The sequence below is a fragment of the Pinus tabuliformis genome, chromosome 3_2 (genome assembly GCF_031772625.1).
Source record: "Pinus tabuliformis cultivar Carrire ecotype Pingquan chromosome 3_2, CPIR1, whole genome shotgun sequence".
NCBI lineage: Eukaryota > Viridiplantae > Streptophyta > Pinopsida > Pinales > Pinaceae > Pinus > Pinus tabuliformis.
The window spans coordinates 703,969,059-703,986,061 of record NC_142302.1 but is presented as its reverse complement, the minus strand read 5'-3'; the positions used below and the strand labels follow the sequence as shown (position 1 = coordinate 703,986,061).

The 17,003-nt window shown below is 38.0% G+C and overlaps 1 protein-coding gene across 1 annotated transcript in view; it reads left to right on the top strand.

Annotated features, from left to right (window-relative positions):
- GLB3 (hemoglobin 3) overlaps positions 1-16,225 on the top strand; it is an 87,972-nt gene extending 71,747 nt beyond the window's left edge. Inside the window, exons 3-4 of the mRNA XM_089416890.1 lie at positions 15,490-15,634; positions 15,757-16,225. Of these exons, the coding sequence (XP_089273016.1) occupies positions 15,490-15,634; positions 15,757-15,841 (230 nt within the window). The 3' untranslated portion in view covers positions 15,842-16,225. The remainder of the gene's footprint in view (positions 1-15,489; positions 15,635-15,756) is intronic.
- Positions 16,226-17,003: the final 778 nt, after the last annotated feature.

Below are 17,003 nucleotides of genomic sequence, written 5' to 3'. Positions count from 1 at the left end.
TTGACTTTCTGGTTAGGGCTGAATCTGACTGTAGTTGACTTTAGATTTGACAGGTTTGTTTTGATTGTGATTTGGCAAGTCAAATTTTCACTTTTGTACTCTCTCTGCTGAACACATGATATAATAAATAGAAGAATTGATCTAAGTGTTTTCCCCACATTGGGGTTTTTCCCTGGCATCTGCCAAATCTGGTGTCCTCTTATCTTGGTTTGTTTTCTTGCATTTTGTTTCATGTTCTATCTACTTTTACTGTCAATGTGATTACTACTGAAAACTAAATTGGAAATTCTCATTGGGTTGCTAAAGGAACATTGAAGTAATTGTGCTAAGCGTAGAACATACCATTGTTATCTAAAATTAACATGGTATTGGAGCTTAGGTGAAGATAAAGCCCAAGTAAGAGAGAGAAAATCAATCACTAAGGGAGAGTTGTTAGACAAGATTATTGGACTAGCTTCAATGGCTACTACATCTTACTTCAAATCTGAGGATAAGCTCAAGGACAAATCTGACTATCATGCATGGAAGATGACTTTGGATTTGACTTTAGAAGAGCATGATGCCATGGACTATGTGCAGGGAAGAGTGGTAGAGCCTCCTTCAAATGCACCTGTTGCTGCAAAGACAAAGTACAAGAAAGGTGAGGTCAAAGCTAAAAGAATTATCATAGACTCCATTCAAAAGTATTTGGCTACCTATATTTCTGCTTTGGAAACATCTAAGGAGATGTATGATAAGCTGATTAGAATGTTCAAAGTAAACAATGCAAATCAAATCCTTTTTCTCAAGAACAAGTTGAAGGACATCAAGATGGATAAAAGGGAGTTTAACCAATCCTACTTCATGAGGACGCACAAATCAAGAATGACCTTCTATCCATTGGAGAAGTTATTGCTGACAGGGAGCTCACTCTTATTGCACTTGGAGGTCTTTCAAGAGCATGGGATGTGTTTAACACCACCATTCTCAACAATGACAAGATTCCTAGTTTCGATGAATTATTGGCTAGATGCACTCAAGAAGAGACGAGGATGATGGAGAGAGACAAGCCTTCAAATGGAAATGAACCTACTGCTTTCTCTGCTCATGCTAAGAGGAAGAATAATGCTGGTCCAAGGAGACAGGGTCAAGGGTTCAAGCAGGGATTCAAAGAAGGAAGAAAAGGAAGGTGCTACAATTGCAACAAGTTCGGTCACTATGCTAGAGAATGCCCTCACAAGAAGAATTCTCCAAGGGATGATGAAAACAACAACCACAACAATTTCAAAGGCAATGACAATCAAAGGAACAACAGGTTCAACAATAAAGGAAAGAGGAATGCTCCCGCTGCTCGATATGGAAATGGTCGACCTCCCAAAAGGACGAGAAATTCCAGGTATGAGGAAAGTAATGTTGTAGAGAAGAAAATGAATTTTATCTTATTTCCGCTCTATCTACTACCTCTCCTCCAAATACTTTGGATCATTGGTTGATTGATAGTGGAGCCTCAAGGCACTTCACTAGGTACAAGGAGGCCCTCTCAAATTTGGTTGAAAAGAAGACTAATTTGGAGATCATACTTGGAGATAATGCCACCTATCCTGTGAAAGGGATAGGCACTGTCACTCTTCACTTGAATCAAGGTCAAACCATTCATTTTCAAGAAGTATTGTAAGTACTTGATTTGAAGAAGAACTTGGTGTCTATTTCTGCGATGGAAGATAAAGGCTTCAAGGTAGCATTCATTGATGGAAAGGTACGTATTTGGCAAAGAAACCCTAAAGATGCATTTACACTTGGATTTAGGGTTGAAGGTCTCTATCAAGTTGGAGGAAGTCCTTTGGGAGCCTTGACTTGCAATACTTCTCTTCAATCTGAATTATGACACCAGAGATTTTGCTCACCTTCATTACAAAGCGATGGTCACAAGTATACCAAAGTTCAACATGAATCATGAAGGAGTTTGTCGGGGTTGTACAACTGGGAAACTTACAAGGGGACCATTCCCTTCAAGTGAAAGCCAAACTATCAATATTCTTCAATTGGTCCATTCTGGCCTATCTGGAATGTTGCCTGTAACATCATTGGGAGGATACTTATACTATGCAATTTTTGTGGATGAATTCTCTCACAAAACATGGATTTATTTCTTGAAGAAGAAGGATGAATTATTCAAATGGTTTTGTTCTTTCAAAGCCTTGGTGGAAAATCAAATAGGGAAGAAGATCAAAATATTGAGGACCGACAATGAAACCGAATATGAATCAAATGAATTCAATGACTTTTGCAAAGAGGTTGTTATTAAGAGGGAGAAAACCGTTCCATGCACTTCTGAGCAAAATGGAGTTGCTGAAAGAAAGAATTGAACGATCATGGAAGCCACTCGTGCCATGCTTCATGATTAAGGTCTATCAAAGTTCTTATTGGGAGAAGTTGTCAACACTGCCATATATGTTCAAAATAGGAGTCCGCATCAAGCACTGGATTTCAAGACACCCGAAGAAGTTTCTCATTATAGAATATTTGGTTGTCCCATGTATTTTCATGCGCCTAAAGAGAAAATAAACAAGTTGGAAGCGTCTGCAAAGAAAGTTATATTTGTGGGCTATAGTGAAAATTCAAAGGCATATAGAATCTATGTGCCTGGACAAAGAGATGTGGAAGTTAGCCATGATGTCACCTTCGATGAAGACACTTCCCTTGGGAAGGCCAGAGATCTCCCCATTCCAAGGAAGGATAATGATGATGCTGCAGAAAAGCAAGATGAACCTTCGACAAATGAGCCTATGCCCGATGGCTCGATGGATCCCATTGATCCACCTCCTGGTGATCCCTCTACCTCAAGAAAAAGACCTTTGTGGCTCAAAGATACTCTCGAAGATGCTGAAAGACATATTGCTCCAAGAGGGACATTCCGTGAAAGCAAGAAGTCGAACAGGTATCAAGGGTACTTAGTTGCTATGAGTACTATTGTTCAATTTGAGCCATGTACGTTCGAAGAAGCTGTAAAGCACCAAGTCTGGAAGGATGCGATGAATGAGGAATATGAATCTATCATGAAAAATGATGTCTGGGATGTGGTGCCTAGACTGAAGGACAAGTCTGTAGTCATCTCAAAATGGCTATACTAAATTAAACATGAAGCTGGTGGGAGTGCTGAAAAATATAAGGCCAGGTTCATTGCTTGAGGCTTCTCTCAAAAGGAAGGAGTGGACTATGACGAGATATTTGCACCAATCCCCTGATATACCACTATTCGATCGATTATTGCTCTCGCTGCCTCTCAAGGATGGAGCCTACATCAAATGGACGTTAAGACTGCTTTCTTGCATGGTTTGCTTAAGGAGGAAGTCTACTTGCAACAACCTCAGGGCTTCGAAGTACAAGATTGAAGGACACATGTATGTAGGTTGAAGAAATCACTCTATGGGTTGAAGCAAGCCCCTAGGGCTTGATATGAGAGGATTGATAGCTATTTTAGGGCTTGATATGAGAGGATTTACAAGGAGCGATGCTGGTCCTAACCTATATTTCAAGGTTGAAAAGGACATGCCTCTCATTATGATCCTTTATGTAGATGATCTCTTTCTGACAAGTGCAAACCCTCTCATTTATCAATGCAAGAGGGAGTTGGTTTCCGAATTCGAAATGAAGGATCTAGGTTTGATGTGTTACTTCCTAGCCTTGAAGGGCTGGCAAAAACCAAGTGAGATTTCTCTTTCTCAAGGAAAATACATTGTGAAGCTACTTGAGAGGTGCGATGATGGATTGCAAGTCTGTGTCTACTCTGATGGAACTTGTTAAATTTGGCAACTAGGGCCAAACATCACTTGGGACAACTCTTATGTGGCAGCTGATATTTTTCTCGGATTCCTCTTTCCGAGAGGTGTAGGATTGATCTAAATATCATCCCATTCTAACATGTACAAATGAAGTTATGAATTTATTTTGATTATGGACAAATTGTCAAGGTCGGCTAACCATCAAATTAGCCTCCTCCAGCGTTCAATGTTGCATATAAATACAAGGTGCCTCCCCTCATTCTGGCATCTCATCTCATTCATCTTTCTCTCTCGCATCTTGATTGGGTATGGATTTCTGGGCCTCTCTCTCTCCACGCGTGCGAAAGGAAGATTGTCTTTTCTAGCTGCTACATTGACTAGATTTGACCGAAATTTCAGGGGATTGAACTTTTAGGAGGCCGAAATTTTAGGAGGCTGACTTTGACCAGCGTTGACCCTGTTTGACTTCGGTTTTGTGAAGGAGATTTTTGTTTGGGTAAGCCGTTGTTTTGGGCACAAAAACAGAGGTAGTTTGACCCCTGTGTTGACCAGCGTTGACTGCCCTAATTTAGGTTGTTGCGTTGACTTTTGTTGACCAGATTTGACTGCTTATTTTTGGACTGTTTTGGGTTGCATTATCTCGCTGTTGGAGGTTGAGTTGACCAATGTTGACCGAGCTATTTTGGAGGTCAATTTCAGCACTCTTGACTAGCGTTGATTTTCTGGTTAGGGCTTTCTGTTTCTGTTGTTTTGACTGATCAGTTTGGGCAAGTGAATATTGTAAATTGTACTCTCTCTGTTGAACTTTTGAAGAATTATAAGAAGAATTGATCAAGGGTTTCCCCACATTAGGGTTTGTCCTTGGCTGGTGCCATACCTTGTGTCCTCTTGCGTTGGTTTGTCTTCTACTGTTATTGTTTATGTTCTATCTGCATTTTACTATCATGTTTATGTGATTGCTATACTGGATATGATATTGGGCTAATAAACAAAATTGAAGTAAAATTTCTTTAAGCATAGAACATACCATTGTTATCCTAAAATTAACATGGTATCAGCGCTGAGGTGAAGACAAAGCCCAAGCAAGAGTGAAGAGAAATCACTAAGAGGAGCAATCCCTGATCAAGGACAAGTCTCAATGGCCTCCACATCCTACTTCAAGTCTGATGATAAGCTTCATGATAAGTTTGATTATCATGCATGGAAGATGTCTCTTGATTTGACTTTACAAGAGCAAGATGTCATGGATTAGGTGCAGGGAAAGATTCTGGAACCTCCTTTAAATGAACCGGCTACTGCCAAGACAAAGTACAAGAAGGGTGAAGTCAAAGCCAAGAAGATCGTCAAGGATTCTATTCATAAGCACTTAGTTGCTTATATCTCCAATTTGAATACATCAAAGGAGATATATGACAGGTTGGTTGGCATGTACAAATCTAGCAATGCAAATCAAATTCTTTTCCTCAAGAACAAGCTGAAGGATACAAAGAAGGGAAAAGGTGAGGATATTCAATCCTACTTCATGAGGATTACCGAGATAAAAAATGATCTTCTTTCACTGCTGACCGGGAGCTCACTCTCATTTCCCTTGGAGGTCTTCCTCCCAAATGGCATGTGTTCAACACTACTATTCTCAATAACGATAAAATTCTAGGTTTTGAAGAATCGCTGACTAGATGTTGTCAAGAAGAAACAAGGATGATGGAATTGGAGATGCCTTCGAATAGGAATAATCCTATCGCATTCTTCGCTCATGCCAAGAGGAAGAACAATGCAGGTTCAAAGAAGCAAAGTCAAGGAAGACCAGGATTCAAAAATGGAAGGAAGGGAAGATACTTCGTTTGCAACAAGTTTGGTCACCATGCCAAGGAGTTTCCAAATAGAAGGGACACATCTCATGATGATGATCACAATCATTCCAGGGGCAACAACAACAATCAAAGGAATGGCAGGTTCAACAACAAAGGAAAAAGGAATGCTTCCGTTACTCAACTTGGAAATGATTGAGCTTCTAAAAGAACAAGAAACTCTAGGTATGATGAGTCTAATGTTGTAAATTCTAACAAAAGGAATTTTATCTTATATCTACCCTCTCTACAGCGTCTCCTCCGGATACTTTGGGAAATTGGTTGATTGATAGTGGTGCCTCAAGGCACTTGGCTGGGTACAAGGAAGCTCTTTCAAATCTGATAGAGAAGGATACAAATTTTGAAATTATTCTTGGAGACAATGCCACCTATCCCGTGAAGGGAGTTGGGAATGTTACCCTTCAATTGAATCAAGGTAACATCGTTCATCTTCAAGAAGTACTATATGTACCTAATCTAAAGAAGAATCTAGTGTCTATCTCGACGATGGAAGACGAAGGATTCAAGGTGGCATTCATTGATGGAAAGGTACATGTGGAAAAGAAATTTCAAAAAAGCATTTACTCTTGGATTCAGGGTTGACAATTTATATCAAGTTGGAGGAAGTCCACTAGGAGCCATGTCTTGCGACACATCTTTTCAATCCGAACTATGGCATTGGAGGTTTTCTCATCTTCACTATAAGGCTCTACCCAATACAAGGAAGATGGTTACAGGTATGCTCGAATTCAAAATAGAGCATGAAGGTGTATGTCAGGGATGTGCCGAGGGAAAACATACAAGGGGACCATTCCCCTCAAGTGATAGCAAGACCAGAGACATTTTGCATTTGGTTCATTCTTATCCATCTGCTATGTTACTTGTGACATCATTAGGAGGATATTTATATTATGTTGTCTTTGTGGATGAATTCTCTTGCAAAACTTGGATATATTTCGTGAAGAAGAAGGAGGAAATATTCTCATGGTTCCATGCCTTCAAAGCCTTGGTGGAAAATCAAACGGGGAAGAAGATCAAGATATTGAGGACCGATAATGGAACCAAGTATGAGTCAAATGAATTCAATGACTATTGTAGGGAAGCTGGCATTAAGAGGGAGACTACTACTACATATACCCCTGAGCAAATTGGTGTTGCTGAAAGTAAGAATCGTTCCATTATAGAAGCCACTCGTGCCATGCTTCATGATCAAAGACTTCTAAAGTTCCTACGGGGAGAAGCTACCAACACTGCTGTGTACGTTCAAAATCGATGCCCTTATCAAGCATTGGACTCCAAAACTCCCGAAGAAGTTTTCACCGGTAAGAAACCTGATGTTTCTCATTTTAGAATTTTTGTTAGTTTGCAAATCAATGGCACAATCTCGGCGCTTGATAGATCTAGAGTTAAGATACGAAATCTATTGCAAAATCAATGCGCCCAGATCAACTCAACTAACTATCTGATTTGTTCTCCCGAATTACTTTTCGGCAACCACACTACCTGCAAATCTCTGCTTGTGAGGCTGATCGAATTTTCCTCCAGCCCAGATCTGGAAATCGAACCCTCTGCCTCTGCAATTTGCACTTCCTGGTGGCCTCTGCACAAATCTGAGAAATTCTACCCAAAACTCCCTCTGAAGCTGCAAAATTTCTCCTTCTGGCTACTGAGCCTATGATTTGATCTTCAATGCTTGATACCATGTGAAATTTCCTTAAATTGCAACAACTAGCGTTTATTCTTCTAATTGATTAGCAACTTATTAATTTTCTGATTAATACCAAATAAATCACATTGCAATTCTTCACAAATAAATTATGCGGAAGCTAAATAAAATGTTGGAACTGAGAAAATAGAAGCACACACAATAAAAATGACCAATATTTTTGGACTAACGTCCTCGTAAAAAGTCCAAAGGGAAAACCGATGTAGCAGATGAGGGTTTATTTTATTATTATACCACAGTAAAATTTGAGTACAAAAATCTAGATGCCAAATTGGCAATTCTCCAGCAAAATAATCTAGCCAAAATATCTATGAGACAAATTGTCTCACTCCACAACTGATCCAACTCCAAAACTGGCTCAAACTGGGTTGCACGACTTGCCACTGTGTCAGCCTCTGTGCAAGCCTTGTGCATACCCTTTCTGCGCTACCTCTGGAACACACTGGAATCTATCATTCTGCCTGACTCTACCTTTGGGAATCGCTTGGCCTCCTGGAAATTTTCCTGGCCTCTAGGTGCTGAATCGAACTGGCCCTCTGAAGCTTCTGTATTGCCTCTGCGTAGCCTCACTGAGGAAATACTGTGGCCTCCCTTTCTGCTGGCTCTTCGACATTGAAACTCTACCAAAACTCTGCTTCTTCCCCCTCAAACACTGTTGCTCAGGCTCGAGTTCACTTCCTTGTTGAATCACTACATTGGATAGCTCGATCTGCCAAGGATATGCTCCCCCTCTTGCTCTTTGATGTGTCTTCTCCTCTATCCATTGACCTGCTCTTTTAATCTCTTGTTGAATCACCAATGGCCATGATTAAATCGTTATCAACGACTAAAATCATCTCAGGGTCAATCTGTGTGAGTCTCTAGAGCTTTCTCGATCTTTCGCCATTAATTATTGCTAATTAATCAATTTTCCTAAGTTAGACTTAGGAGATATTTAATTATTGATCAATTAACTTAATTGAGTGGTCTCTAGGTGTTTTATGTTGAGAATTCTATAGGGCAATGATTATAATTAATTCTCTTTACTTGATAACTGCTTGTGATTTCCTTTTACTTATTAGCTTTGTTCCTTATTATTATATGTGTGAATCATCAAACAACTACCAAAAACAAGAAGAACAATAACATAGAATATAGGCTGCAAGCAAGGGCCACAACCTCTCCTCTTGAGAGGAAAACCCGCAAATCTCCTCTTCTTATAGATTCTTCAATTGACGAATTCCAAGACCTTAGGGCTGAGACCAATACCCTCCAAGACCAAGACCAACCTCTTCAAATGATGTGCTAACCTTGATCCAGTAAAACCCAGTCAAATCTCTTCCACTAGCACCTCTTTGACCTCCTGTTGCAAGATTTTCGGCCTCCTACTGCAGATATGAAATTTCGGCCTCCCTGCAGTTGTTGCTACCACAGGTGGGAACTTCGATCTTCCTTTAGAGCCTTCCTTTGAGCTTCACTTGCCTTTCTTTGATTTATGGGGCTTGAGAGTAACCCTTGGTGACCTTCGCTTGACCTCTTTGCCTTATTTTCTCCAAGATCGAACTTGTAGATAGAAGCCCTGTATCTACAACAAAAAACCTAGTCCCTCTAGCACGTGTGAGAGAAAGTAGCCCAAACACAAGTCCTTCGTCCTCCTTCGCTACCTTCTCCCTCTTCCTTCGCTAGAATGAGTGATGAATGAATGTGCCTCAATTAGGATGAGTTCTCTTCTATTTATAGGCTCTTTAAGGTGGACGTGGCTCTTCCTTTAAGGCCGACTTGCCAGCTACTAGGCTGACTTGGTATTGGAGGGTATTTCAACACTTTTAAAGACAAATATAATTTTCTTTACAAGTTACAATGTGCTCGATGGGGTCTTCAACTTATGACAATGACTCTTTTGACTTCTTGACCTAGGACAAACCCTAGAAGTACTCAATGGGTGCTTGACCTATAAAATAAAAGATCTTGAGCATGAGACCCATGATCCAAAAATAATAATAATAATTTTCTTTCATTTTACAATTTACAAGAATCAAAAGTAAATTTAATACTTATGAAGACCGAACCTAGTTACACATTTTTGAACATTTTCTCTCGAAACCTTTTTTTGGTTTTGGAGATCTTGTGTTGTTTAGCCTCTTCAACACAAGTCAAGACTAGAACACCTGTTCAATACTACCAAAAACTAACATGGTTGAAGAAATGAAGTGTGAAGGAAAGTAGTGGCAAACATGCTGAAGGTGATGGGCAAGAGTGGTTGCAGAGAGTAGAGGTGAGATGAAGCAGCCTTGCAGAGAAAAGGAAGGAAGTGCCTGAACTAAGTCGAGCGACTGAGCTAGATTGGACTGTTTGAGAACCAGTGTTCAGAAGCCAGAGGTGTTATTCCCTTCATTTCTCATATGGAGGCTACTGGAGGGTGTGTGTAACCCTAAAGGATCAGTGGGGAGCTTGGTTGAGGCACTGAATCAATGTGGTGCTTGTCGTAAGGCTATGAAACCACTTGGTGCTTGTTGTGTGGCTGTTAAACCACTAGGATAGGGTAATATGAGCCATTGTGGTGCTTGATGTAAGGCTGTGAAACCACTTGGACAATGGACTCTGGGCCCCTATGGTGCTTGCCATGAAAAGATAGTTGTGAAACTAACAAAAGCAGTTGATTCAATCTCTACTGGAACTGAGAAATAACCCATCTGACCTTGGGTGAAGCCTTGTATTTTAACTCACACAGTAAGTGAGTCACTGTGGTGCTTACTGTTGGAGAGTAGTTGTTAAAAAACTTGGAAAATTGACTCCTTTTCCTGGGTATATGACTAAGCCTTTGGTGTGAACTTCCCTGATTAAGCATCCCCTTAGGCTCTAGATCTGGCTCGGGGGTGGTTAGCTACAAGAAAGACTGCAGTGTGGCTGGTCTACAGTTAGGTGGAGAGTTGAAGTCCCTCCTTTAGTTGCTAGCCAACTTTATTCACACAGATAAGTGAGAATGGCTTATATGATTGGTTTTATGGAATGTGATGATTCTTGTTAAATAGTGCATGGTATGAGCTTTTGAATGCTCATGAATGTGATGAATGCCTAAGCCACAGGGCTTACTGTTATGTTAATGATTGGAATGTCTTCTTGTTTATTCATGAATTTTTAATACATAACTGAAAATGTTGTTCTTTATTATGTTCATGCAGACTATGAGAAATTGTGCATTTGTGTGCATTCAGATTTGTCTCTAAGGTCTGTGAATGAAATTTGTATATATTTCAGTCTATTCCTTGATTTGGTTATTTTGTCCAAATCAAGGGGAAATCGGGCATTAGGCCTTGGGCCACAAATCCCAGAAGTTGGCGGTCTAGGCATGTCCCATTACACTGATTTGTCAGAGACATGTGTGTTGATTTTTTGTGTAGCATCGGGAGGTAGTCCTGCATGCCTAAGTCAGCCTAGAAGAATTATGAAAAATTAAATTAAAATTTGATTTTTGAATGACAAGTCATCCCAGGAGGGTGAAGGGACATGTCCCTTGGGTTACTTCAACCCATTCGACTAGTATAAATCAGTGTTGTTAAAATCGCGATATTATCGTATAATCGCGATATTTTCAACAAAAAGATAAAATTGTGCTTAGTACTCGGAATTTTTTTTTGCCTGATTTTTTGGGAAAAAATCGTGGGATTTTGTTGTTGTTGTTGTTTTGAGGAGGAAGAGGTGACCCAAGCTACCCCTGTCACACATAGAGGACGTGGTCTACCTCATGTAGCTCCTAGTTCTTCAGCCTCTATAGCACAGCAGACTCCATAGTCTACTGCGGCCTGCCAAATCTACATCTAGAGGGGCAAAGGAAATCAGTAGTATTAGACTTCAGTTATTTGGTTCATTTCATTGTATATGACATTATGACTCATGATATGAGATACATTATTATATTTTTTGTTGATATTTTGAGGTTGAGTTGGGACTCAGAAGTCAGGACTTACTATTCAGGACATGATTCACTGTTATGTGTGATTTTAGCACTAGAAATGATATTAAACATCTTATATATTAGTTCTTTTATCATATTTATGTGTCAAAGTATTTATTTTATGTTGTAGATGGTTTAGATATTAAAAAAATTGAAAAAAAAATGAATATTTTTGTACCAAATGATTTTTTCCCAATTATTACCGATTTTTTCCCGATTATTACGATTTTTTCCTATTTTTTCCTCATGCCAATATTATCCCGATAACGATTAGTGCAACATTGGTATAAATAGATAATGTGACATCTGTTCATCATTTTATGATCTCTCTTGGACAACCACTCGTGGAGAAAGTAGGACAAGTTTGACTGATTTGACCAAGCTGAGTTCACCTTATGTTTGAACGAGTTTGACCTGCTGTTTGACTGAGCTGTTTGACCAAGTTTTGGCCAGTGATGACTTTCTGAAGATTGACCAAGTTTGACTAGTATTTTTGACTTGGATATTGACACGTATTTCTAGACAAATTGGATTTGTAAACCTTACTAAAGAATAATTTCTCCTAAGAAAAGTTGCTGAATTTTCTCCCAAGGTTGAGTTTCCTAGGGTAAAATTTGTTGTCTCTATTGTGCATGGTTGTCTTTCTATGATCTTTATTGTTTCTGCTACATTTACTGTTGAGATTTTCTGAAGTGTAATTATTCAATGATAGTAGTGGAATAAATATTGATTGGAAATCATTAGGAAGTAATTATCAAGATCAGAATATCGTATTCTATTGTTAATCTTTTCAACCATGTGGAGGCCAGGTAGGTGCCACATGCTCTGTTCAATGACATGGCCTTTGTTAATAGGCCAGAACTTCAATGAGTGTAACCTTACATCTGAGAATCAAATCGAGGTAATTTGATACTGCTGGAAGGCTATTGATGAGCTGAATACAACGATAGTATTAGATGTTAATTCCTCAGACCTGAAAAATGAGGATTTTTGCTAATCCTGTCTTCATAACAAACCCTGGAGATCGGGTCAGACAACAGGTAACACCTTCCTCAGTCTAAGAATCCTAAAGGGCGTGGAAGGGAGGGTGTTACACCTTCCATGTTAATGAGTCTTGAAATACAATTTGCAAAAATGTCAAGCAGAAATATCTGACAGCTTTAGCAATTTTGTATATTCTGTGGATTCTATTGCAAACTAATCCAAAGTACAATATATACAACTAGGAATGGACTGAGTATCGTAGACTCTGGTTATTATTTGCAGGTGCTAGAGGGAGTGATTAACCAGCCAAACAAAGAAAGGGATTGTCTGCTATAAATACAAAGATAAGTGTAGGGATGTGAATTGTACAAGTAGTAGTTTGTGATTTTTTTTAGAGATGGAGAAGTTTGCTACAAGTTATTATGAACTCAAGTATTATCTTAGGATGCTGATCATTTATAGTTTGAGGGTGCCAAATTGACATAAATTTGGAATCATCACTGACTTTAGATTCTGAGTCAGTTATTGTAATCAGATACAGCTGTTGTAGAGTCAGATAGTTATTAGTAGTCCCATCTTTTCTATTGGTTGATAACGCATACATCGGTGATACTGAAAGAGTGTGCTTAAAGTCAAATTCACATGAACCCAACTTGGCAACAACTAATGTAGAGTTGACTTGGTGAGATGACGAAAAATGGTGATAAACAATTCCCAATGAGTTGGTTTACTAAAAACCTGGAACTCAGCAAAACTCGGCAATAGCTTGATTCTTGACTAAAAACTAGCAAGTTTTGCCAAAAGTTCAAATTCAACCTGAGTTGACTTGCCAAGTACTTGCCATACTCAGCGATTCCTTTTACCCTGCTTAGAACTTGTATCTGAACTTGGGTTATATGCGCCAGCGGCAAAAAAAGCTAGCAACTATCTTTCTCTACTTTGACAATTTACTAATGCATAATCCTATGTTTTGAGGTGGTCACAACGGTGCATATGGATACATGAATGGAAAAACAAAGGAATGACAATAATTTTAATAGCGTTGCTCTGAGATGAAAATATGTTATGTAATAAATTAATTAGTATAATTTAATGAAAGGGCATGATCAAAAGATCTTGCCCTTTCATGTCCTATGGTGGTATATATGCCAGGGACCCATATTGTGATCATCATCATTCATTCATTATATATGTGTGTGTGTGTGTGTGTTTCTGTCTAATGCTGAGTTTATCCACTCCATTTGGTATCAGAGCTCCAACAGTGAAGGAGCAATTAGAAGAAACCCAATTTTTTTTTCAAACATTAAAAGAAAATTTGAGTAGTGCAAGAAATCACATGAAGTAGTAGGCTGACTGACACAGAAATAGAGAGAATTTGAAGTTGGAGAATGGGTATTTGTTAAACTTCAGCGTTACAAGCAATTATCCCTAAAACAAAAAGGAAAAAACAAATTGGTGCCAAAGTTTTATGGACCATATCAAATTAACAAAAAGATCAACCAAGTAGCATACAACTTAAGCCTTCTAGATAATAGTCGAGTTCACAACATTTTCCATGTATCTTGTCCAATCAGCATAGACAATGCTTCCAATATTAGACGATGAAGGCAGTTCATCTTAGAACCAGAAGGAATTATTACCACTAGCGAAAGGAAGTTGCAATCTCAAGTAATTAAAGAATACCTTATCAAGTGGAAGAATCTACCAGAAGAAGAAGCCTCCCAGGACACAGAAGCATTTCCCCAAAAACATTCGTTGTTACGTATGCTTTGAGGAAAAAGCATTTTTTCAAGAGGAAGACAATGTTATGTAATAAATTAATTAGTATAATTTAACAAAAGGGCACGATCAGAAGATCATGCCCTTTCCTGAAAAAATACCCATGGCGATATATATGCGAGGGACCCCGTTGTAATCATCATCATTCATTCATTCATTATATATATATATATATATATATATATATATGTTTCTGTCTAATGCTGAGTTAATCCGCTCCAAAATATGAATGCAAATTGTTTACTTTCAAGCATCTCAGAAGAAAGGAATGCTTGCTGACCTTTTCTGGTTGGAGAATTAATGGTTGTATGCATGATGATTGATTTAGCATAAGGGGCTCATGTCTCTCCTGTCAACTTTCCTTTTATTGAAGTAACAGATGGCATAGATCAAGGTAACTGCCTTCTCCTGGTCTGAGGAACTGTATGAAATGAGTAAATGAAAGAAGTTTGAACAGGGATCAATCTCACTTCCATTGCCTGTTAACTCCTTGTGATCACAAAATCTTTGTGCCTTTATGCTCATTGCTAAGGTTGATTTTTAACCAACAGCCTATGAAAATTGGTACAAAAGAGGAGTTTCACAATGGATACGGTTAGGTTGATCATTAACATAATAGAATGTTTAACATTTTAATTTCTTGTTACCATCAGGGATGGAGATCGAAGCTGCTTCTCAGATCTCTGCACACAATGGAATCATTTACCCAGCTCATAAATCTATTTTACCCCTTCAATCAAAATCCCATCCATTCTCTGAAGTCACAGCACTTGACTCCCTAGTCATGCATCCGTAATAACAATACATTTTAAACTTCTGTTAACAATCATGACAATAACTTACACAATGCCATTGGCAAATTATGGACGAGCCACATGAACCTATGAATGAGCTGCTATTCTGATCAATTATCAAGTTCCACATGTTTGTGATCTTTAGAAAATAACCATGCTGGATGTTGCATTGTTCATTATTTTTGCTAACCACAGGTTGACTTTGCTCTCCAAATACAAAGTGAGGGCACTGAGGGGAAATCTCTTGATTTTGCAAATTGCAGTATTTGAAAACCATGTTTTATTTATGTCCAAACAGGAATAATTGAGTATTGAAAAAACAAAAATATGTGCTTGTAATAGTGTTTACAACATTTAGATTGCCTATTTTTACGAACTGTGCTGTCAGAAAAAGAGATATCGAATTGGCTTTTTGTACATGCTTGTGCCTGTTTAATGGCATGTGGAGTCATATTCATTGAGATACATGTTTTCAAATTACTCAGAGATTATTTACTCAACCTGCTGATGGAGTTCACACGTAGGCAGGCTTATTTTGAATCCAACCTTAAGATATATGCAACAATAGGTTTCAAAATTTTGAAAAACATTACCGGGGTGGCTGGAGTATAGTTCTTTAACTCGATGATTGTTTTGACTATTTTTAGTGCATATTTTGATTTAGGTCATCCAGCTCTTATAATGCGTCACAAACCATTCCCTGTCACAAGAGAAGCAGCAGAAAGATGGCTTCAGCACATGGAAAAGGCACTAGATAGTGTTTCCAAAATTGATTCAGATTCAAAGACCCGTATGTTTAATTTCTTCAGGTATACAGATTGAGGGATTTGGAGATTAGTGTTCTAAAAAAGTTTGGCTTATGTTTATGTTTTACTCCAAATTCCAGCATCTGATACCGTTAGCAGGTACTAATTGATATTGCTTATCACAGGCACACCGCATTCTTTCTTGTAGCAGGAAATGAAATGACAAGCCAACAACAAACGAGTGGTCACACCGTGCAGTGTAGGAAATGAACAAATTTCTTGTTGAAAGTACCAACTGCACTGAAAACTAAATATGGGATATGATTGTTAACTAATTTTGAATCTGTATTTCTAGAAGAATTCACCTTTCAACAGTTCTCTGGTTAAGTTGCCATCGATATTTAGCCTTCTTTGGCTATCCAAGTTTGACTCTGCATATGCTGAAATTATTTAAACGTAAAGCAAAATGAAAGTGTTGAAGGTCTAAATATATATTTCCAGTTTCATGTTTATCTCTAGATTTTCTGGCTGTGCGATTTTCTGGCTGTGCATGCAAGCCAACCTGCTTATAAGGAAAGCTAGAAACAAACACATCATGTAGTTACCATTATGTTCTTATCACTTGAATTACATATCTGTATCATTTTCTTTGTATCAGGGTGGATTTAAGTTTACAAATTCAACTAATATGTTGGAGTTCGCTTCATCGATAACACAAAGATTTCCAAAATACTGTAATTATTGTATGATATTCATCTGAAGCTGAAATGTTGATGGTAATTAGCATTGATAGCTCTTATAAGAAGGAATTGCTGATTGATATCAATGGCTTGAAGTTGATATGTTATTGTTCTTATAAATTTACTTGGAGATGAGAGCTTAAATTGAACAGTGGACATTTTGAGCACTGACTTAAAATTTCAGCCCAATCCATAAATTAATTCTACAATCAGATGGTTCAGAAGACAAGACTATATAGCGAATTTATGTTCAATTGCTGTTACAACGTTAAAGTCAAATGGACTTAATCTTAGTGTGCTTAGCACCAAAGTTTTTGTTTCTGTTTTTGTTTTTGTTTTGTTTTTGTTTTTTTTTTTTAAATTTTAATTAAATTCAGTGTAGTTTTTGATATGTTCCAAGTTAGCACTAAGCTTATTTATGGAGATTACTAAATTTCATTTTCAATTTCTTATTTGTTCTATGTTATGAATATAATTATGTAAAAGTAATAAATATAGATAATAAATAATAATCACAATAATATGTAATTAAAATAATAATTAGTTAAACAAAGAGGTATGTCTCTACAAACATGACCGTTCGTGAAAGGGTACTTGCTTGGATATATATATATATATATATATATATATATGACCCCTACTTTCAATTGTATCATCATTCTTATTGATACATTTTAATATATATTCTTGTA